Genomic DNA, 23435 nt, shown 5'->3' on the forward strand with positions numbered 1-23435 from the left:
TTTGGAAACTACGCCAGGCCCAAACAACCTTGGTTAATAATATCTTAAACCTTGAGTTTTTGTATCAAGGGCGAAATACGATTCACCCTGTTGCGGCGATCCTTCTGAATAGAAGTGTAAAAGGAGAACGAAGGTATACTAAGACAACTTTTTAGCCAAAGCGGGAAATGTATGAAGCTTTAAAAAAAACTTGACGTGAAAAAGGAAGCTATATTTTTAAGTAGCCAATACAGTAACGTTATACCGGACACATTTGGTAAAACAGACCAATAACAGGAGCTTCTCATGTTAAGAATCAGCATGTTTAAAAATATCATTTGAAAAATATCCCAAATTTTACTGAAATAACCCTAATCATAATAACAATCATTCTTATCTGAACAAGACTGAAATGATGTATTTTGTAATTTCAGGGAATGGATCGAGGTTTTATACCTCTCTAAATATATTTTTTCATTCAGAAAGAATTGAGATTATAGCCTATCCTTAACTCACAAACAATTTCATAAATATATACATTTTAAAAACATTTACGTGATGTTTTAAAACCCAACCATCACAGTTTCCGGGGTGAATTTTACCTCAGACTGCCTCCCGCCTTTTTCTCTGAATTTAAAAGCGTCCCGCGCGCTGTAGTTCGCAGTAATATCGGATCTGGCTGAACTGCGTACGTTCCTTTGTCATTGTGAGTTGGAATAAGAAGCATATTTTTCCATTAATATTTATCTAAATTAACCCACTGCAAAACATGTCTACTATGTTTAGTTTGTATTTATTAAGGGGGGTGAGCCCCCCTAATTTTCAAATCTTAGAATAGCTCCTGGTTCCAGGAATCCTTCATTCATGCTTATTCTTTTTATTTTTCCTGGTAATTTTCAGAACGGAGTGGATGGTAAGTACTGTCATGTGGCACGTCCAACAAAAAAGAGGACGCTAGGTGTATTACGCGGAGACGTCAAAGCAACTCAAATATAGACACAGAAATTATTTTGACTAGAAAGCAAATGTCAACATGAAACAAAGCGAAATCTCGGACATTTCAGGCATTTAAGTCCCAAAAAAAGAGGACAAGTCCGGGAAAACGAGGATGTATGGTCACCCTAACCAGATATGTGGATTTTCTCCGCGGTTACTCTTTTGAAGTCGTTCAGAAACTGCTGAATGTTCATTTTCTAGAATATCCATATGAGGCCAACATTTGAGCCTCCGCACTCCTGCCTAACTGTAGTTAGATAGGGGGAGTCAGTCAGCATTTCCTAAGTGGATTCAGCATTTGGGGATCATTTTCAGGACTGTAGGTTATTATGGGCTACGTACCGTATCGTCCTTCATCGCTGCGGTCCCTCTCCCTCCGTCGGTGGAGCCGTGCGCGCGCGCGCGTCAGTCCCCTTCTTTGCCCACTCACTCCCGGACTGAGGAACTTCGATCGTTTGATCTTATTCCTTTCCTATTACGTTAATGCCATCCCTGAAGATGTATTTACTCTGCATAAAAGGTAACATTAAATTAAAATTAAACAGACGCTGCCAGCTTTCTATAGTGGGCTGTCTGGTGTTTGGATTAATTTGGTTCATTTGTCTAGACGCTTGTAATATTATTGTCCTCCTGGCAGATTTGTTAATTAAATCGTTGAATTACTGCGCTGGTTGGTCAATAATGGATTCATCTGTTGCTATGCTGAAGCATGCTAAAAAAGTTATTTGAGCTTTACCGAAGAAGCTCCGTTTGAGACGAAAAGCGGGACCTTAACAAAGCAGTAACGCATATATCTTATATCAGTGTTTGGGTTTGACAAATGTTTCCAAAATCCTTTATGTCTTAAACAAGTCTCTCGTATTATGTAGTTAAATAAAAGGCTTGTTTGCACGTCGCATTCGGTGTTTTAATTATGCAATGCAATTTTATTTCTTTTTCAGTAAAAAGAGGGAAACTGAATGGACCGCCTGGTAAGCCAAATTATAGTTTTGATCTGGGGCTCAACTGTTATCCGGTTCATACTGTATGGAATATTTAGAACAAGAAAAATAAAATCTAAACCAGGCTGCATTTGCCTGCTGCTTCGTATATTTACGATTTTTAGGGAAAAATTAATTCCCTTAGTCAGGATAAAATTGAATAAAAAGCTTTTCATGAAATGCTGCTTCTTGGCCAGGAGAACTAGCAGGCTCATGATATTCTCAATAATAATTACTTAGAAAATATGTATGCCTGGTCAGTGGAAGTGATATGATATAAGCAAGAGATATGTTTCTAAATGAAGGCAAAGCCTTCGACTGCCACTGCTTCTAGAGAAATGAGAAGGTAAAACGCCATCACGCTGGCTACAGTCCTGGGATATGAGCTCAGCCCTGTAGACAGTGATCTCCAATAGCTTTGTGATAAAGGCAGGGACTTTGCCAAGACATCACATACCGTTAAGGTCTTGCTGTTATAAATCATTCAAGCTACAGAGACCCAGGGAGAGCAATGCCCGAATACAAAGAAGGTTAATTAATTTAACGTAGAAAGTAGGGGGAGTATCCAGGCAACTAAATTTAAGTTTGGTTTTGTACAAGGCTGTGAACTCATTTAGTAAAATACAAACCTGTTAAAGTCTATCTGGAGGGTAAGTCTGCCATTCAGATGTAGTAAAAGGCATATTAGGTTGAACACCTATTAATGCACACATTTGTATTTTTGCTTCTCAGATAAGTTCAATGTGTATGTTACAGTAGAAGTCCAGAATTTAAAGAGCATTACTGGACCGATAAGAGGCAATGAGCCATCATGGGAACAAGATTATATGTTGTAAGTATGTGATCAGAAGAAACTTGCCATAAAAAAAGCATCGTAGCAAAAGCTAAACCATCTTGGATTTGTTGTCTAGTTCCACAAATTGTTTGCCATAAAGTTTGTGCGTGAGGAATTAACGTCTTAGCCGAGCAAGGGCATGGCATAAGCTGCTGGCCATTAGGTCTGAATGAACTGATCTGTGCCTTTTGGCAAATAAGCAGCATTTTTTAATAATCATATTTCATGTACTGGGGTATTCATTGGTTATTTTAACTGTAATTTTCAAGATTGTTGAAGCATCTTTTCACATTACTGCCATCTAGCTGCAGTTTGCTGGCTCCTTCATGATCCATGGGCAGGTGCCTACATTAAATCTTGATTCTTTTGGAAAGTTTAGGCCATATATAAACTCCTGCTCCTTGTGTTGAAACTGGGAAGGCAAACTAACCAAGTAACGTGTTATTTGGGGGAAATAATAGGGTGCATTTGGTCAGGGGATGAAAACGCATTTAAACAAACACTGCTGTTTCAGCATTAGCCCACCGGGAGGGGCACAAAGGAGACTAGATACAGACACTGGGTCATGCCAAGGTCAACAGTGAAGGCTTGGGCATGTTTTCTCGGGCAGGGGGAAGAAACAGATAGGTATTAAGGTACAGATGAAGGGAATGAATACACTCTTCACCTGACTTTGCACAATGGTCTCTGATGTTTAATAAAGATTAAATAATTGTGCAGTAATAAATCACTAAATGCATTACCATAGTCACTGGAACATGGCAGCAGTGGATTGTAGACTTACACACTGTATAGCCTACTGTTAGTGTCGACACTGTGATTCACTACTTATATTGTAGTACTTGCAGTGATGTTTTTTCTTATTTCAGTGAAATTAATAACTTGGAAAAGGGTCTTTTTGTGGAAGTGTGGGACAAAGGGTTTGTCTGGGACACACTCCTGGGCTCTGTGTGGATTCCTCTTATGAGTGTCGAACATGGAACTAAGGTATGTTTTGGCCTATGTAGAGCTTTAGGTCATCATCTTGTACTGTCTGGGTATTCTCTAGAAATCTCACAGGATTCATTTCTGTTATTGGACGTGTTCATTTCATTTAAAAAGGACAGCTTCTCGGGCAAATTTTATGTGCCAAAAAACAAACTACCTCTTCAAGGAGGTCACGTCCAATTTGGTGCAACATTTTTTGCAAAGTTTTGGAGTTTCTTTCCTAGGAGGGCCCAGGAAAATGGTGGCTTTTGAACAGTGTTGTCATAATGGAAGGAGCTGAAGTCTGTGGGGTTGAAAATCCAACACATCATAAGATTCTGTTGGATACCTACTATGAACTGCCAACAGGTAGGCAGCTACTTAAATCTGTTATTTAATGATTTTTATATGAGATAGTTTGTAGGAATGCAAGCTCCAGCCTTTCTGTGACCCAGCACAGCAGGGTTCCCCAGTTCCGGTCCTGGAGGGCCATTCTGTGACAGAGTTTGCAGATTTCCCTGCTGCGACGCAGCTATTAAACCTGGTAACTAACTGGTGAGCTGAATAAGGTGTGTTTGAGCAGGGAAATCTGCAAACTGTGTTGCAGACTGGCCCTCCAGGACTGGAATCAGGGAACCCTGCTGCACGGGATAAGCAGCTAAGGAAGATGGATGGATGGATACATGTCTAGGCTAATTTTGCTTATTTATTCTTCTTTCAGAGATTCCGAAGGATGAAGCTGATTTTCTAATACAAAGACTTCTGGCATTACATGTAGGTAAAGACACAGAGGTGAGATGTTTTAGTTTCTATTTGGTCTTAATTCTGCAAAGAAATGATGCAGTGAAATGTCCAGAAAGTTACACAAGTTGCAGCAGTGCCCTGTTAAGGGAGCCTGGTTGTACTGACTATTAGCATTAAGATTCCTTAAGGTTCAATTGGTGTTACTAAACCACAGGACAAGGATGACTTGGAAATATAAGTAGTACTCCTCAGCTGAAGTGAAGGAAAATTGAGGTGTTAATTAGCAATTCTGCTGTATCACCAGAAGGTGCTATGTTTATAAACTTTTGTACCTGCTTCACTCACATCAAATGAATGTTTTTCAGTGTTCTGGAGATGATGCTGAGGACAAAATGAACCACAAGGATGCCAATGAACACCCACCATTGCATTGTAAGCTTCTGACTGAAAATAAGCCCATTGCACAGCCTATCTATGTATCTATCTATCTAATGAATAAATTATTCAGCTCGTAAAATATGGTCAAATTATATAGGTTGAAGGAGAAGATTTGATGGTGTAATATTTGTGTGAACCATAATGCTTGCATGGATTCTGCTTTTTGTGGAGTAGACTTTTCCGCCCACTAGATGTCAGTGTTGTAGCATTTACTTGTGATGTTGAAATCCACCCCCCACCACCCCCATAACTCTGGCACAAGGATACATAATCAAACAATCATGATCAGGAGCGCTGTAAAGTGGGGGACAGTTAGGATGATTCCAAGGGCCCTGAGTAACAGGGGCCTTATTAAATTTGGAACATATGATTGGTCTAGGTTGGGGGGGGCAATATAATATGCTTTCATGGGGCCAAAAATCTCTAGCAACACCTCTGATCATGATTATTGTGTATGAATTATGAGCTTTTAGAAATCTTACTACAAATACAGAAGCAGTGATTTTGGTTAGAATGAAAAACAGCCATATGACACAGCAGAAGCACATGGTTTAGAGTTATGTTTAGGGTTAGGCACAGGGACTTTAGATATGGGGATGATGGTGAATTTACCTCAATGGGGTTAAAAAAAGAGTATTGTGGAAGGTAGGGGCTTGGCTATACGATTCTGGAAAACTTGGTGTGGTCTGATTAGTAATATGGCACAGTTTTGCTGCAGCTGTCAGCTGACTTTGTAATTTAAAGCAGTGACTGCCCATTTGTACACCACTGTAAGGGGTTCTTCATGGTGAATTTCAATAGGGCCGTGTATTCCCAGGAGCCTCCAGAATCTGTCCACACACAGGCAGTCTTCTGTCTTCGTGCTGGTCTCCGGTCCCGCTGGCCCTGTGGCAGCCGACACCCTTATGGGACCAGTATTCCTCCTTTTGACTCTTGTTAGGATGGAGCCTCAGGTTGTAATTCTGCCACAATTCCACCCCCCCCCCCCCCCAACCCCCGCCTTGTTTCTTGAAGCCTGCAAGGAGGCATTCTGAGGTAGAGAAAAAAACTAAAGAACAGTATAAATTCACTGCTGGCGGTAATACCTTTCTTGTCTGTCATGTAATGGCTAATGTTGGACACCATAGTGCTTCTCGCGTTTGAAGGTGATGTATAGTTCTGTTTTCTTTAATGCTATATCCTTTCCAGAATGGTGCTTAAGCAGTATTTAGCAGTGTTACTGTGGTTCACTGATTGCTATGAAGTGGTTATGGAAAATGTTTGTAATTTAGAGAAAGATGTCTCTGGTAGTTTTTGGTTTGAACAAGTTTGAGGTATTAAGGAGCATACCATTAGTTGTAGTAGTATTATCAAACCAGTGGTCTGCAATCCAGATACACTGGATTTGTTGATTTAATCTTATGTGGTAGGGAATGTATCCCATCATCCCTTGCGTCAGAGTTTCCCACAGTCACGCTTCTGAGCTCGAGGCTTCGAATGCCGCTGTCCTGCTGTGTAATGTCCCCATAATGAGAGCATCGTAAACCTTCAGCTCGTGGAGCCTTTACCCATGTGGAGAGTGTGTCATGTATGTGGAATTAATGGTGCTTAGGAAGGTTTTATGATGGGATCACACCTAGAAGCATAGATTTCCAATTCCTGATGCGGAGACCAGGCCTTTTAGAGCATGTGTGTGTATATATAGACCAGCCCTTGCAGTGTGTGTGTGTGTGAGCAAACTCAACTGAGGTTTTCATGTCCCTCCTTCCCTTCCTGGAAGCTTTGGCTGAGTGTCCTTTTGAAGACCTAGACGATGACTACTGTGGCGACCACAGCCCCCTGCACGCCCTGCCGCAGCGGAGTACTCACGCAAAGCTCACATGGGCTAAACGGCATCGCCGAATGGAGGCACAACAGCAGCGGTAATGAGCCTCCTTACTCCTACGCTTCCTCAAATCAGCCTGGCTTAACGTAGACATCTAACTCGATGCAGTCTAATCTGGGCATGCTCAGCTTGGCACAGTCCAATTGGACGTCCCTGTGGGAGGTTCGGAGGCTCAGCCACTTACCCACGCATACCTTTTGAAACCTGCCGAGCACTGACACCATGGCCGTTCTCCGAATGAACTGGAGGAGGGATTGAATTGCTGCAGTTACTTTCCACAGACTTTCCGTTCCCACGTTCGACAGCCTTTGTTAACTCCAGTTGTTTGTTATTCCCCCCCACATATTCCTGGCTTCGTGTTCAGAGTGTGGTGTCGTGATGCACAGTGTCAGGCCCACTCTTGTAAGCTGCAGGCAGACACTGCACCAAGGAAGCAGCACTGCTCTTGTGTGGTGGCCATTTCAATCCCCCCCCCCCTCGTTTGATAACGTCAGTGTCTGGAAGTGAGAGTCACGGCTTCCTTTTTGTTTTTGCTGTTGTTTTACCCCATGTTATCTATCGACACCCCTAATAGATCTTTTGCCGTGGGATAAACATTTTGAGGAATCCAGTTTCATCCCCCAGACGGTAAATTGGCATGATTGATGGAGCTATGGTTGCAGCCGGTGCCTGTGAGAGATGCTCATTTGTAGTCGTCAGGCTGCCGTTGTACAGATGGTCAGAGGAAGGTGTGATGCAATGCTGGGCAAACCTCGGCATGTGTAAAAGAAAGCTGTTTAATGAGAGATCCTACTCTCAAGGATATTTACATGTCTATGTGGTGTAAATTGCTTTTTGGTGAGCTCAGGAGTTCCACAGTGCTGTGTATGAATCTGAAAATATCTGAGTTGGAGGAGACCTGCAGTTATATTTTTTGGCATGCAAACTGTGGAAGGATACAGAAACGTCCATCCTTTTATGTACATGTTGACGCTAAACACAACAGAGTATATCCTCCGAAATATCCCAGCTTACAGGAAGCCTGGATGTGGGGTGAACCACTGCGTGCAAATTGATTGGTGGGCTGCCTCAGTAGGCTGTTTTAAATTCCCCTTAAATTAAATTGGGGTTTAATTTACTTTCTCTGACTTTGGTAATGGCAAAGGGCCCCGTTCAGCTAACTTTCAGCGGAGTGACCTGGTGAGCAGGTTGCCCAGTTCCTGAGGTGGGCCAGAGCAGCTGACAGTGATCAATGATGAACATTAATAGATCATAATTTTCATATTGCTTTCCTACTCTCCTTCACTGGCTGTACACGTATATTGTGTCTGCCAAAAATTAATATGAGAATCTCAGTGCGTGACTAAAATATAGTTAACAATGTAATTCTGTGCTTATTTATTGTGGCTGTGCCAATATTGGCAAAGGCCCCATTACTGAATGCAATTTTATTAGATTGCAGCACCTTGATATATTGAATTTGCTGGGGGGGGGGTAGCTGGCTAGTATGTAACTTCAAATATGTGTGCATGCCTGGTGTCACTGCTTTCCCAGCAGGGATCAGGAGGAAGAGAACCTGGCCCTCAACTGGAGGAAGGACCTAGAATCTTGCTCTGTGTGTGGCAATGCTCTCAGCTTGCAGACGTCCTTGGAGACCCAAACTCTCCTGGACAAGATGGACAGGTGAGGTCTATAGCTGGTGTGGAATTAAAAGTGGATGGATGAATGGATGATTGTCGGTTTTTCTTGTGGCTGTGCTTTACTTTGCTTTCAGTTTCTGTACTCAACCACTACCAAGTGTTTGATAATTTTTGTAAAAAATCATTTCACAAATTGATTAAAAAGTGCTGCAACATCAAGCTATTGTACTAGACTTCCGATGGTTTAAATAGTGTGTGTATTTTCCTGCTTAACTTGTAACACTCCCCACTGAGAAGGATTTCAGCTTTTATTAAAGACATTCTGTAAATGGACTGACCCCACAACATCCATTTGTGCCCTCCTGTGGAAAAGCAAATTACCACAATGTGTCATTATTAACACGCCGGCCCTCTGGAGAATTCCTGAATAGGGTTTGTACTGGGCATCTCCATTATACTGGGGAGGGGGTCCTGCCAGTAATATATCTTAAGGTTGGCTTGGGATTGCAGTGAGAGGTGTGTCTTAAACTTCCCCTCGATAAAGGATCAATAGATGCTCTTGGCTGTTCTAATTGCCAAGTTCTTTAAGTTTTACTTTGTCAGTGATTAAAGTGGAATGGGTTATCCGTAATTTAAAGCTTTTGCTGGGCAGGGCGTTTCATTGACTAGCACTAGCTATAGCCTCATTACTCTGTGGATTCATTTGCCTATTCTGTCTGTGAGCAGTGTGCATGGTTTCCTCAGACCAGTGTGGGATTCCTCTAGATCGGTGTTTCCCAATCCGGTCCTTGGGGACCCACTGTCAGTCCATGTTTTTGCTCCATCCCAACTCCTTGCCAGACAGTCCACATTTCAGCCTTCCAGCTCCTAAGCAAAAATGGGGGCTGTCTGTGAGTCCCCAAGAACCAGATTGGGAAACACTGCTGTACAGTAGGTGCTCAGTGTTCCCCATAAAGTTTAAAGACATGATTTATGTGAATCTTTAATGTGTGATTGTAAAGCCATCCAGGGTGTCCCCTGCCTTATGCTTCATGGGATAAACTCCAGTCTTATTGTGTCCCAACAGTAAATAGACAGTTATGTTAAATATTGGTGGAATAGCTTTGGAGGTAACTGGCACATACTTGCCCATGGAAATTTGTCAATTTGAGTCCTTGGAGGAGCTCAACTTTAGCACCCATGGCACAGTACGTCAAATAGGACAGCTCTAGTAAATACCCAGTTTTATCAATAGTGGCCCAAAAGTTCTTTGGGTCACAGCTAAACCACATGTAAAAATCGAAAGGCCCACAAACTTTTTTAAGCATTTGGGGTCTATATTATTGGCCCCTAGGCAATTCAATATTATTGCAATTATTATCAGTGCATCGGAAATGTTTAATTTCTATCACATTTCGATTCAATTATTCAATTATTTGATAACCTAAATTCCAACCTTTTTTAAAATTCATAAATATTACCATGGAAACTTATTTACACTATTAATGGAATATGAAGAAAGTACAATCTCAGAACATTAATTTTTGTTATTATTAAACAGGGAGAACTTGCCAGTGTTAAATTGTCAAAAGGCCAACTACTGAACTGTACAAAAAAAAAAATCAAATACATTAAAAGAAGTGTGGTGAAATTTGCCAAGCTTGGCGGGGCAGATTATTGGAATGAAGTTACATCATTTTTTATTCTGTGAAAAATGAAAGATCTCTTCTAAGTGGTGAATGAGCCAACAAAATTCTCCACCACGGAAAATGGCTGATTTTCCAATGCAAGCATCTCCATTATTTTAGTAGCTGTCTTTAACTCTGGTACTGCTAACTTTTTGAATAAAAAAAAAATAAAAAATTGACAGATTGGAGTGATTGCTGATATCTTGATTTTTAACAAATATTGGCCAATACCAATATGTTAAACAATATGTTGTGCATCGGTAAGGCTAATTACTTTTGCCCAGCTAGATACAGTAGTTAGCCATCTCAGGGTCTTGACCATTGCTACTACAGCTTGAAAAAATAACTACTTTCTTGCGCTAGAATATTAGAGAGAGTGCTCTGTGCTATAAAATGGGGAGGAGTTTCCCAAAAAGCATCAGATGTACTTCCTTTATGAATATTCATAAACCTTCACCTGCCATCTTACTGTACATTGAGGAATTTTGCGTGCTGTTACTGCTACTTTGCATATCTACCTGCAACACATGAACAAAGTATCTTTATTTTACCGCGAAAAATCGATTCTGATGTTACAGATCAATGCATTGCATCGCCACCTTAATAATCATGATGCATCAATGCATCTTTATATTCCTATTGAGAATTGTGAAGAAAATAGTATTTTTGGTGGCTTCATGAGGATTCTGAAAGGGGGAAAAAAGCACAACAGACCTTTATACTGTATGAAAGACTGACCATAAAAAAAAATACAATTTCATAGAAGTTGGTATTTTCCTGCTGCTCAGTTTATTTTCCAAGGTGAAGATGTGGTATTAAGAAACATGAACTTGAAATTATACACAAGGTATGCTCTATTCTCTGGTTTCTCTGGGGTCCTGAAAAAATCTACAGAGCAGACAGGATGTAAACATAGACCCAGTATCCAGATTTATTTCCTTTATTTCCCCTCACTGATGTGATGAAGTGCACAGGACTGCTTTCTGACAAGCCTAAAATAGGTGCCACAGCCGTTTAGAGCGCAGCTCTCGCAAGGTATCTGGCACCAATTGTCCTCTTTTGCTGATGTGCGCAGCCACTTTAATGGCAGGTGGCATCGTTCCTCTGTGGTCCATGAGTCAGCAAGGTGGCCTTTCTGGGACTGAGAGACAGTAGGCAGAGGCCTTGTTTTCGGGGGGAACTTGTAATCAAGCCACTTAGTGTTTTGAGTTGCTACTTGCTCTCTGCTATCCTAGTGAGGTCAGACTGGCTGTTTCCATGTCTCATCAGAGTGTGCCTGCTTTTCAGTCCAGGTCCTTAGTGTGTCTAAGAGGATATGTTTTTTGTTCTCTGATTGCCTCCTCACCTCGTCCTTAGCTACCCAATGGAGAGTGCAACATGCCGCTGTTCCCAATTGGATCATCTAACTTCCGAGGCCAGCCTTTCGGCAGCCGTCGCTGGCTACGTTCCAACTGTCTCCGAGGGAAACACTGACAGCACTGCCGCCTCCCCTTCCAGAGGCTCCGCCCCACTGTCTGCTGGCTCTCCTGCCCTTGCCCAGCAGGTTGAGGAGCAGCTGGCTGGGGTGTCCTGCATGGATGAGGCCGAGCCTGGGGTCCCTTGTGGCACTGCAACCCGTCAGGAGCTCAGAATGTAAGTGACACTATGGAGAATTACTGTCTGAACTGGGCCAACCAACCCAGCTGATTTCAGCTTATGGCAAACTGTCTCCCGTCTTGGTAAAAACGTGAGGTCTCCTTGAATGCATTCATTTGCATTGCTTCCTTTGTACAACATAGGCTATAAACCTTAAGTCAATTAATACTTTTAAATTATCAAAAGGTTTAATAGGAGTGGAAAATTCTGTGTAGGTTGCGCCCTCTTTTTTGTCGGAGTAGGTTCATCCTTTATTTTTTGTCCTTGTTCTGGTTCTGTAGGCTGGCCCATTGAGTTGTTTTACCTTTTCTTTCAGCACAGGGTATTGAGACCCAGTAAGAAGGATGGCTGTATAGGCAATTTACTGTATGGGAGCTCTTCAGATCGGCAATCAATGTGCTGTCTAACAGTGGAGCCAAGCTTTGTTTTCCGCTATGCAGCTTGAGGTTTTTAGAAAGACTGAGCAGGTGATTAAAATAATTAACCTTTTTAGGTTGTGACAGCTGGTTTTGGTTCTGAGGGGGACCATTCTGAAGTTATAAAGCATTGTTGAATTTTTGAATGTCGGGGCATATGTTCCAGGAAATGTTTTAAATAAAATCAAAGAAGATGTCACAGATTGGATAATCTCAAATTTAACAATTGGGATTGTGTTTGATTGTAGATCACATAACATGATTTAATTATGTTCCATGAATAAACCTGAAAGAAATGCAATCTGACCAAGCGTGAAAAAATTTGATGGCCAGTTTGTTTCGGTTGTCAACTGAATTAGCATCTGTGAAGCTCCTGGGCCTGGTACCATGATGTTGAGGTCACAACTAAAAAATGTCTCCTGTAGCTAGAAGGGCTTACAACTTTCTCATAACTGTATGCTGTGCAGGTATAAGGAAAGACTGAAATTCCCAGGGTTCTAAATCAATGAGGCGGACCAACAAGTGGTTTTAAAACGGGATGCTGGAAATAATTCCCGAAGTGAGCCGGCTTTCACGTGGAGATGATCCAAAGGGGCGTGTTCAAGTGAGGTTACTAGAGAGAAGGCAGTGGAGTTACCTTTTTTAGGTCAAAGTTGAGTTCCACAGGTATGCAGGTGGACAGAAAATGCTCTTCTAAACATAATGTCACAAAACTTCAGTTTTAGCAAATTGTTCAGGGAAGCATCGATTCCTCCAGTCTATTAACTATTAATTGCCACATGTGATAAGCTGGCTAACCAGCACAGTGGACAGATCTGCAAGACTGACACTGATCTTAGTCAATAACGTATTGTAACAAGCAAAATTAAAACTGCATCTGTTTTAACTTCTCCTGACATACTGTAACTTGTTCTCTCAAATTCAGAATTGTTATTCATGCATTATTTATAGGCCAAAGCTTGGGGTGCACAGAACCTTGAAAGAGGTGATGGTCATTTTACAAGTGAAGCCATCATCAAAATGACATGGTAGTGATGTGTTTTGAGGACATGATGTGCGAGATCTCACATAGAAGAGCGATCCATTCATGGTGGGAAAGGCGCCATTAATGACAGGATTGCAGCCCCTCTCCCCAGTGCTTCCTTCCTCAGCTCACAGGGCTTTTTAAGTGTCAAGTTTTATGGGGAACACCACAAAACAACTGGCTGATACCATGCAGGGCCCCTGCTGTGCTGCTATCGAATATAAGCTGGCAAAAGCTTTGAATTTTGCATCTCTTCCCTTTTGTGATGTTTTACAATTTTTCTGCTTGCAGATGGTGGCCTTATGGTGTTTGATTTCACTGGCAAGCTTGCGTGCAGCACTTTTATTTTATTTTGTTACATTTGCCCATCAACCAGGAAGTAAAAATTTTGTATAACCATAGACCTTTAATTCAGATTCAGTGCTGTTATTTTTTTCATATGCCATCTGTTCCAGCTGAGCAGAGACTCGCATCAGTCAGCGTTAAGTTGCCGGCAATGTAAGTCAGCCTGCTTTATTGCCGTTTAGCTGGGCTCATCGATGTCAGCCAGCCCTCATCTACGATGTGTGCAGATCGATCTTCCACACCGAGCAGCTTCTTTCTAGTGCCTTGCGTCTGCATCCGCCACTTGCCCTCATTTATTTGTAAAATTTTCCCATTTACCAGGAGAAAGCCTCCTGAAAGTTGCTTAAATAATCTCGCCTGCCAGTGATGGCCTTGACTGGCAGGTGCCAACGTAAGGCACTCCTTGCTTTGCCTCTGGACTGAACACACCCGATTATAGATCAGCAGCTCAGTGATTCTAAACGGTCCCGCATTCCTAGTAGACCTCCATGCTGTGCCAAAACACAATTTCATTATGCTTACAAGTTGAATTCTGTCGCCATTTAGGAATTAACTATTTTTCCGAGGCGGGGAATACAATTAGAGGTGCACCGATCCGGTATTTGGATCGGTATAGGCACCAATCCACACTTATTAGACGAATCGGGTAAGCCATATGTGAAAGATCCACATCCGATACTTACTTATTCAGTTTTCAGCAGTCTGTAAAAAGATATCTCATATTTCTTGTTAAATTGATTATACAATCAAACGCACAACAGTTCTTTCCCATTTTAGATATGTTTTTTGCGCTTAAGCTGAATGCTAATGGTGCCACTCAGTTGTGCTAGTGCCGGACTTTTTTCACCGCAAAAAAATGGCCCTGGGCCAGAAAAAAATGACTACAGCAGGCACCACAGAAAAGCTAGGCTCAGAATGTGGCACTTTAACGTCAGCAAAACGAGACGGGCTATGCCATCCAAACCTTCTGTATGCCCAAACAATTCAATCCATAACTGAGAGTTACAACTACTTGCCATCTTATTAAGGGAATAAGGTTACATCGTTATATTATTCTGAGAAAAACGAAAGATAAATCTGCTGTATAGATTTAACGATAAAGTATAAATAAATAAAATATTCTGTACAAACAAGGTGGAAAAGTACATTATGTATGTTTCTACAACCCCTGGCAAAAATATGGAATCACTACTCTTGGAGGATGTTCAGTCAGTTGTTTTACTTTGTAGTCCAAAAAACAAAGCACAGATATGACACAAAACTATTTTACCTAACAGCTGAACATTTAGGCTTTGTAAAACATACATCAAAAAAATGACATTGCTGCAATTAATGGCACATCTTTTTTTCAGATCAAGTAGAGGAAAAAATGATGGAATCACTCAATGTTGAGGAAAAAATTATGGAATCATGAACAAAAAAAGAACACAATTAGTACTAGTACTTTGTTGCACCTCCTTTGGCTTTTATGACAGCTTGAATTCTTTGAAGCATGGACTTCACTAATGAAAAACAATATTCTTCATCAATCAGGTTCCAACATTCTCATATAGCAATTGACAGATCAGCTTTGCAGGATGGAGCCTTGTCATGTACCATTTTTTTCAATTTCCACCATAAATTTTCAATTGGATTGAGATCCGGACTGTTTGCTGGCCATGTCATTGAGTTGATACACTTTTCCTAAAGAAAACTCGGTGGCAAGATGCATTATCATCCTGAAAAATTACTTCATCATCACCAAACCTACTTTCGACTGATGGAATGAGAAAATTGTCTAAAATTTCAACGTACACCTGTGCATTTACTGTAGAGGTATTGACTGCCATCTGCCCTAGTCCTTTATCTTTATTAACCCCGTATCATCAATGACTGAGGAAATTTGCTTGTTTTCTTCAGGCAGTCGTCTGTATATGTTTTACTGGGATGTCACCAAACAAACGTTCCACCATCATCTCCTTGGCCAATGCAGAATTGGGATTCATCACTGAATACTACTTTCATCCAATCATCCACAGTCCACAACTGCTTCTTTTAGCTTACTGTAACCGTATTTACTTTAGGTGTGAATGATGGTTAACATTTGGCCTTCCTGCACCTAAATCCCATTTCTCTCAGCCGATTTCTTACAGTTCGGTCACAAACATTGGCTCCTGTTTCTGTCCATTTGTCTTTAATTTCTTTTGTTGTTTCATTTCATTTTCTATCTTCTGTCCTGACATTTTTATGTCTTCCTTGATCTACCTGTATGTTTCCCATTTTCACCCTTTCCATTTTGTTTGTACTTGCTCCAAAATTTTGACACAGCTGATTGGGAACTAACATCTTTTGCCGCACTCCGTGTTGATTTACCTTCTTGAAAGAGTTTTATAATCCTTTCCATTGTTTCAACTGACAGCTCTCTTGTTGGGGCCATGTTTCCTGTCAATCAGTCAGGTGCAGCAGCTCGTTAAGGTCTGCAAGTACTCTCTTTTAACTGTAGACTAATTTGCATAATTAGACTTGTGTAGGTATTTATTTCAGAAATGCAAATTACAGGGTGATTCCATAATTTTTTTTCTCAACATTAATTGACTCCATAATTTTTTCCTCTACTTGATCAGGAAAAGATGTGCCATTAATTGCAACAATGTAAAAAAAAAGTGTTTTTTTTGGAGGTATGTTTTACAAAGCCAGAATGTTAGGTAACATAGTTTTGTGTCATATATATGATTTGTTTTTTGGACTTCAAAGTATACGTACATATACGTACAGTGGTACCTCAGAACTCGAAATTAATCCTTTCACAACTCCGGACCGAATCCTAAAAAGTTTGAGTTCTGTTCGAATTTCCCCCATAAGACATAATGCCCAAAAAAATTACACCTAAATATGTTTTTTTTTTAGCATTTGAACGCAAAATGAACCGGACAAAACAAGAAGAGCATATACTGTACTAAACACATCTAATTTTTAAAGTAAGAAAATAAATGTATCCAAACAATGTGTAAAGTAAAAAAAAAAAAAACAATGTGTCCTGCCTCGATCGTCCGCTCCTTCCGTGTGCCACGCCCCCTCGTTAACCCCGTGTAGAATCCCCGTGTGATCAGCTGTTTCTGGTTGTTGTCATTAGTCCTCTGACAGGCTCATCCATGCCGTTGTACTCCATGTTTGATTTTAAAGTCACAAAAACACTGTTTACAGAAACCCGACTCCTCAGTGCGGTGAGTCACATGATTCGATCGTGCGTTCTGATTGGCTCTCGGAACAGAGGATTTTGCTGCGAAAGGGTAGTGGTGTTTTAAGGATTTTGCCAACAAATCGATATTTCATACTAGGGGTGGGCGATATGGCAAAAATATCATATCACGATTATTTTACAGTTAAATCACGATTTTGATTTTATCACAATATTTATACTGATTTGAATTATATAGATTTTACTATTTTGCAAATTAATGAACAGTACAACCAAACTATTTTCCTTTGTAAAAATATAGTCCTAAAGAACAAAAACAGGATTTTAGCCAAAGAACATTTCTGAACAGATTTTAATCAGTTTGTGCAATTTTGCCAACAAGTTTATTTAAAGCTAATAAAATACTTAGTTACTTCAGAACACAATATCAACAAGAACAAAAACTTACAAATGGTAAACAATAAAAATGGCAACTCCTGTTATGGGCTAATGCAATTCTTAAACTATTGCTGAATTATTCAACATTGTCATTTTAACATGACATGACAATACCTCTGAACCTCGTGTCCCATTTTTTCACGGCATTCGGAGTACAGACGTGGAATGGCAGTGCTGGAGAAATATTTTTGGCTGGGCAGCACATATCGCGGATCAATTACTTTCGGCAGACTTTTAAACCCCTTTTCTACAGTTTTGATGGGAACCATATCTTTTCTGAGGTAAAATGCTTGTCCTGTCATATGGAGCGCCTTTCTCAAAAGCTTGTGTCAGAGTGGTTTGTTTTGGTTTGGTAACTGTTGCCTCTGCTGCCTGTGGTGTGACTGCTCTCCTAGCTTCTATATTCTCGGCATACTGTTTCGGATGTTGTCTCTTTAAGTGATTGAAAAGGTTCGTCGTGTTGCCATCCGATGCGCGAACCTTTTCTCTGCAGACTTTGCAAATAACGACTGTTTGTTCCTTATCGTTTGGGTAAAAGCCAAATCACTTCAATGTCACCTATGTAGAGTTTTTTTAGGGACCAACTCATCCATTACATTCTCACTTTCAGTCATTGTTCCCGCTATACTCAGAATCAAAGAGAGTGGGGGAGCACTTTGGTTGGCTGAGCGCTGTTTCTATAAGGCGGGCATTAAGCGGTCTAGCAAATAGTGCACTTTGGCTGAGGAAAAAATTTAGGAAGAGCATAGAGCCGCAATAGACAGATAGAATGCAATCTATATAGACGATTCTACGATCTCTCTGCTTTCACAGATCGTCAACACATAGATCGTCTTCACGATCTCATATCGTCATATCGCCCACGCCTATTTCAGAAGAGGCAGAGATTATTCGATTTACGTATACTACATGTGGAGAGCACTGTTATCTCATTTTTAACGGAGGTGGCATTTAGCGGCTTTTGCATCTGAACTCTTCATATATATATATTAGTGCTGTCAAACGATTAAAATTTTTAATCAGATTAATCTGCTGCCTCCGGAGATTCACTATATTGCTAAAAGCATTGGGACACCTGCCTTTACACACACATGAACTTTAATGACATCCCATTCTTAACACATAGGCTTTAATATGAAGTTGGCCCACCCTTTGCAGCTATAACAGCTTCAACTCTTCTTCTTATTCCAGGAGCACATTTGTGAGGTCAGGCACTGATGTTAGACAAGAAAGCCTGGCTCACAGTCCGTTCTCTAATTCATCCTAAAGGTGTTCTATCGGGTTGAGGTCAGGACTCTGTGCAGGCCAGTCAAGTTGCTCATCCATGTCCTTATGGACCTTGCTTTGTGCACTGGAGCGCATCCATGTTGGAACAGAAAGGGGCCATCCCCAAACTGTTTTCAAAAAGTTGGGAGCATGAAATTGTTCAAAATGGCTTTGAATGCTGCAGCATTACGAGTTCCTTTCAGTGGAACTAAGGGGCCAAGCCCAACTCCTGAAAAACAACCCCACACCATAACGCCCTCTCCACGAAACTTTACACTTGGCACAATGCAGTCAGGCAAGTACACTTCTCTTGGGAACCACCAAACCCCGACTCATCCAATTGGATTGCCAGACAGAGATGCATGATTCGTCACTCCAGAGAACATGTCTCCACTACTCGAGTCCAGTTGTGGCGTGCTTTACACCACTGGATCCAACGTTTTGCATTGGACGCAGCTACTCGGCCATGGAAATCCATTCCATTAAGTTCTCTACATACTGTTCTTGAGCTAATCTGAAGGCCACACAAAGTTTGGAGGTCTGTAGCTATTGACTTTGCAGATAGTTGGTGACTTCTGTATACTGTGCACCTCAGCATGCGTTGTCCTCACTTTGTGATTTTACGTGGCCTACCACTTCATGGCTGAGTTGCTGTTGTTCTCAATTGCTTCCAGTTGGTATAATACCACTAACAGTTGACCATGGAGTGTTTAGTAGCGAAGAAATTTCAGAAATGGACTTATCTCCGGGGAATATTTTGTTGTTCCGACAGCATCAAGTAAAAAAGTATCCATTTCTCCATACATCTGTCCCAATCTGTATAAGGCATAAGGCTGGGGACACTCTGGATGGCATGCTAGTCCATCAGTCACATAAGTTCCCTCCAGTGCATGTTTGACATTGTGAGGTGACCGGGATGTACCGAAAGTAACCTGCATGACACAAGGAGTGCTTGCATAATCCAGAGAATGGGTAGGATATTAAAGTTTTATATGATTTAATATTTAATTTAGACTTTATTTGTAAATTAATTGTACCCGTACACTTCATGACAGTGATAAATTAGGCAAAATACTGATTTATTCGGCATCATTAAGTTTTAGTATTATGGGTGCAAATTGAATTAAGTTAGGGAAACTTACATTGCTTTGTGGATGCAAATGTACCACGAAAACTTAGAGTTAGTTAAGTGGAATAGGCATGCCGGCCCTGGGAAAAGCCGCTTTCAGCACATTACAGGGGTTTAATAGGAAGGATGGCCCTGCTCCTATAGCTAGGCTGACGTTAAGGAGGATGGACGAGAAGATTACTGTCACGGCTAAGACTGCACCTTCCAGTGAAGACATGTAGTATTTTTGCTTAACAAGACGATGCATCTTAAAGCAAGCTAGGGAGAATATTGAGTTCTAAGCTTTTTATGCAGTTACTAGAAGTAAAACTGATTTTATATTAATGTACTCAATTATTGTCTTGGGGCATTTTCATAGAACAGCAGCTCTATTGAGCACTAAATAATGAGCACTGTGCATAAGAGGGGAGGGCAAACAGGGTTACTACGTAATGTTTACAAACTTTTAAAAGTCTTCCTCTGCCACTAGGAGCGGTGCACTCAGTTATATGACTATAAGTTGATCAACTTGTTTTTAAAATCATTCCAACAATACCACTCACACAGGTTCAGTATTGCTTCAGTTTTTAGCTACACTGTACCAAATGTCTTTTGATATTTCATTATTGAATTTGTATGAAGAATGTGAGCTTTGATTTCGCATGCAAAAGTTTAATAGCAATTAATTTCTTTTTAAATGTCATAAAATTACTCTCAATGGGTGCTTGGTAGTTCTGTGGTTGGCAGGGAATGTGAAGCTGGAGAAGAGAAATTGAAAATTAAAAATGTCACTCAGTTTTAGCAGTGATGCTGTTTGGGGTTTGTGGCACACCTGTCTTATTAGGCTGATGCCCTGATTCACTATAATCATATGTGGAAACAAGTGAGCTTCACTAGAGGTGCAGCGGTTTGACCTGCTGTCCCAGGTTCCTGTTCCTCAACAGGATGGGGCCCGTGTCGCAAGCAGATCCTGAAAGATGAATGAATGGATGACGGATGGCTCGGATGGATTATACTCCTGAGACTCACTAGCAGGAAATTAAAATTTAATTGCATGTCCTGTTATCATATATTGAGAGTTGATATTTAAGCCATTGCAATAGGGTCTAGGTGTTAATGTGTTTCTTCTTTTATGCTGCCATGTTTTCATTTTGATCTGATTCAGCAGAGATTAATAGCTTTTATGGCTTTGTGTGGTAGTTTGCCGTGGGGGGTACAGATCTAATGAATAGTAAGAGCATCTGCCTTTTAGAAGGCAAATACTTAGCACAGGAAAGAACAAAAAGGTCCATGGATGACTGCAGTTTGGTGGGCCTTGGTACTGAGTGTTTCCCCCACTTGCCACTTACTAAGAAGGTTGTTCCCTGATTGTAAGAGTTTATTTTGGAAAACCAAGGAGGATGACAAATGTGGGTGACCTGCGTTTGTGTCTTGTCTCATTAAGCTCTGTATGTGACAAGCTACAGGCCCCCCTACTGCATCTCTCCAGGAAGAAGCGGGTGAATCTGAGGTGAATTTGAGTGTGGAGGTGACTGTGTAGTATGGATCACCACTGCTGGTCTCCATCTGGGGTCATGGCATACAAGGACACAAAGGAAGCGGGGACTGTTAGGGATTCCCTAGAAATATTGAGAGACTATACAAGCCTGGTTATGCAACCTTGTGAAATGTCATCCACATCCAATTCCTGACCTGCTCTGCTATAGTTAGCATTGTCACAGGGGATTTAGAATTTAGTAATTAATTGTCATTGTTGACACACAGTGCACAACAAGGAAATGTGTTATCTGCATTTAACCCATATGTGACAATGTGACATAGCAGGGGGCAGCTAATTCAGAGCCTGGGGAGCAGTGCTTGGTGGCGGTGCCTTGCTCAGGGTACCTCAGTGGTACATTGCTGGTCAGAAGTCCAAATGATGAATGAGAAGGTAGGAGATGATCTGTAGCTGGGTGGGCCAGGACATGCCTGGCTTGCTGGGTATCCTTGTGCAAAGCCGCCCTGGAGCCTACCTATGCTCAAAGGCATGTCCAGGCACTGCTGATTCTATGGCCTGCCAACACTCTCAACAGAATGTCGATGGGTTGCAGTGCCTCATAGCCACTGGCCAGGGAAGTGGTGTCTTGGTTTGGGTTCTGAGGAAGGAGGGAGAGTAGTTGGTGCTGCAGATGAGTACAAGTTGTGAAAGAGAGAGAGACTTTCATCTTGCAATTGTGGCAATGCAGATATAGAATGGCTCCCTCATGATGGGCATCGTTGACAGTTCCTCACCCTCATCAGCGACTGACTCGCATGGTGTTAAAGGCCCTTCTTTTAGGATGAAAGTATGAGAAGCTAAACCTTTGCTTGTACACATGTTGGTAGCTTCTCACTTGCCGTGTAACGGTACATGTACTCGTACCAAAAATCTTCGGTACGGATCTTTTGGTTCTGTCCTCCGAGCAACATTTGGAAAGGGGCGGATGAAGCCACACCACTAGGCATGTGCGTGTACATACTAATGTGAACTGGAGACTATTAGTATGAATTCAAGTACAGCACAGGTATTTTTTAAAATGCTGCATCATAATGTATATTTATTTTGTTATGCTTTGTATTTTTTTAGGCAATATTTGTGTTGCACAGCTCTAATATGAAGCTGAAAGCTGCTAATGTGAATACAGTACAGATCAGGTACAGTTAATTTTCTAAATGTGTATTTATTTTATTTTTATTTACTTGAGAGAATATTTATTTTGATTTGCTTTTATGTAAACTTTAGTGTTTTATTAGTAGGTTGCAGCAGTATTGACAGCAACTTTTTATTTAAGACAGTAATACTTTGTTGTTTAATAGAGAAAAAAAGAAGCAATTCATGTTTTGTTTCTTTTACCCCCGCTGTACCAAAAACGTACCGAACCGTGACTTCAAAACCAAGGTACGTACAGTACCGAACTGTGATTTCCGTGTACCGTTTCACCCCTACTTTTCACCATGGTGATCCTACTCCACCTCTTTGGCTCCTTACAACCAGCTCATTTTTCATTCTCTTTTTCCCACCCTACCAGTCAGGAATGCAGGTGGAATAGTTGATTACACTGGAGGGTCCCAGTATATATGACATCATGCCATGGATGCAGAGTGGCGTTGGTCCATCTCTGCTTCCCAGCAGAGAAATGAGCCAGGGCTGTCAGCCATCGGGACCTGAAAACAGAGCTGGTGCTGGTCTGTGCAGGAGTGAAGGCTGAGGTCTCCATTTGTATGTCCAGAGTGTCTCGGTTCTGTGGCTGGCTGCTTCCCAGGACAGTTAGCCCATGGCTTCTGTGCAGGGTCAGAGCAAGAGGGAGGTTGACAGATGCTAATTTGGAGTAATAAGCTGATTTCATGACCAGCTGTTGGTGTCCCATGGGGGATGGCTGTGATTAACTGCACATAACTAGCCACTGGTAACTTTACAAGTAGTGGTGTTAATCAAATTAATGTGAATAAACACAACAAACAAGTTCTTATGAACTATTCTGTTAGTTACGGGCCTGTCTGAATAGGATGAATGAAGCTGTTTGTCAGCATGTAAATGATGTTTTATTTCAGGGAGAGTGGTGTGTGCAGCACGAGCCACGCTTCCAGCAGGTGGACTGCAGCTCTTCAGAAGGTGGGTCGTATTTTCCCTTCCATTTCATTTGGAGTTGAGATTCAATCTTGGGTGATGCTAGCAGCCGAGTACTTAATTTAATTAGCTTTTCTTCAGCTGTTGGGCTCATGAACTGCTTGCGTAAAATAACATTAAACTGTCACACTGTGGGTTTTGGCCAAAAATATCTGTGATGGTGCAGATGCAGAGCTGTTGCAGGTGGTTTTGTGGGATCGTCATTTCATTTAGCCTTTTTTAAAATACCAAACATAAATTAGCTTTGAAGGAGGAAAAGGAATTGAGTACTTGTGCTACACAAGTAACAAA

At 41.2% G+C, this 23435-nt stretch overlaps 1 protein-coding gene across 16 annotated transcripts in view; it reads left to right on the plus strand.

Moving 5' to 3' along the window:
- The first annotated feature begins 665 nt into the window (after window positions 1-665).
- Window positions 666-23435, plus strand: part of LOC111845003 (uncharacterized) — a 45544-nt gene continuing 22774 nt past the window's right edge. For 3 of the 16 annotated variants that reach the window (XR_002838522.2, XM_023814018.2, XM_023814019.2), the window contains exons 1-11: window positions 666-892; window positions 1917-1946; window positions 2688-2787; window positions 3660-3777; window positions 4002-4125; window positions 4478-4548; window positions 4866-4932; window positions 6698-6839; window positions 8336-8464; window positions 11445-11720; window positions 23069-23129. Coding sequence is in view for 5 of the 16 variants with exons in the window: in XM_023814018.2 (XP_023669786.1) it covers window positions 844-892; window positions 1917-1946; window positions 2688-2787; window positions 3660-3777; window positions 4002-4125; window positions 4478-4548; window positions 4866-4932; window positions 6698-6839; window positions 8336-8464; window positions 11445-11720; window positions 23069-23129 (1167 nt within the window). In the remaining 11 variants the exon portion in view is untranslated. Of the gene's footprint in view, window positions 893-1916; window positions 1947-2687; window positions 2788-3659; window positions 3778-4001; window positions 4126-4477; window positions 4549-4865; window positions 4933-6697; window positions 6840-8335; window positions 8465-11444; window positions 11721-12039; window positions 12433-12606; window positions 12806-22103; window positions 22172-22545; window positions 23019-23068; window positions 23130-23435 lie in introns of those variants that run through there. The other 13 variants (XR_002838525.2, XR_011993763.1, XR_002838526.2 and 10 more) reach the window with 10 other exon arrangements.

The sequence above is a fragment of the Paramormyrops kingsleyae genome, chromosome 11, assembly GCF_048594095.1.
Source record: "Paramormyrops kingsleyae isolate MSU_618 chromosome 11, PKINGS_0.4, whole genome shotgun sequence".
NCBI classification, from domain to species: Eukaryota; Metazoa; Chordata; class Actinopteri; order Osteoglossiformes; family Mormyridae; genus Paramormyrops; species Paramormyrops kingsleyae.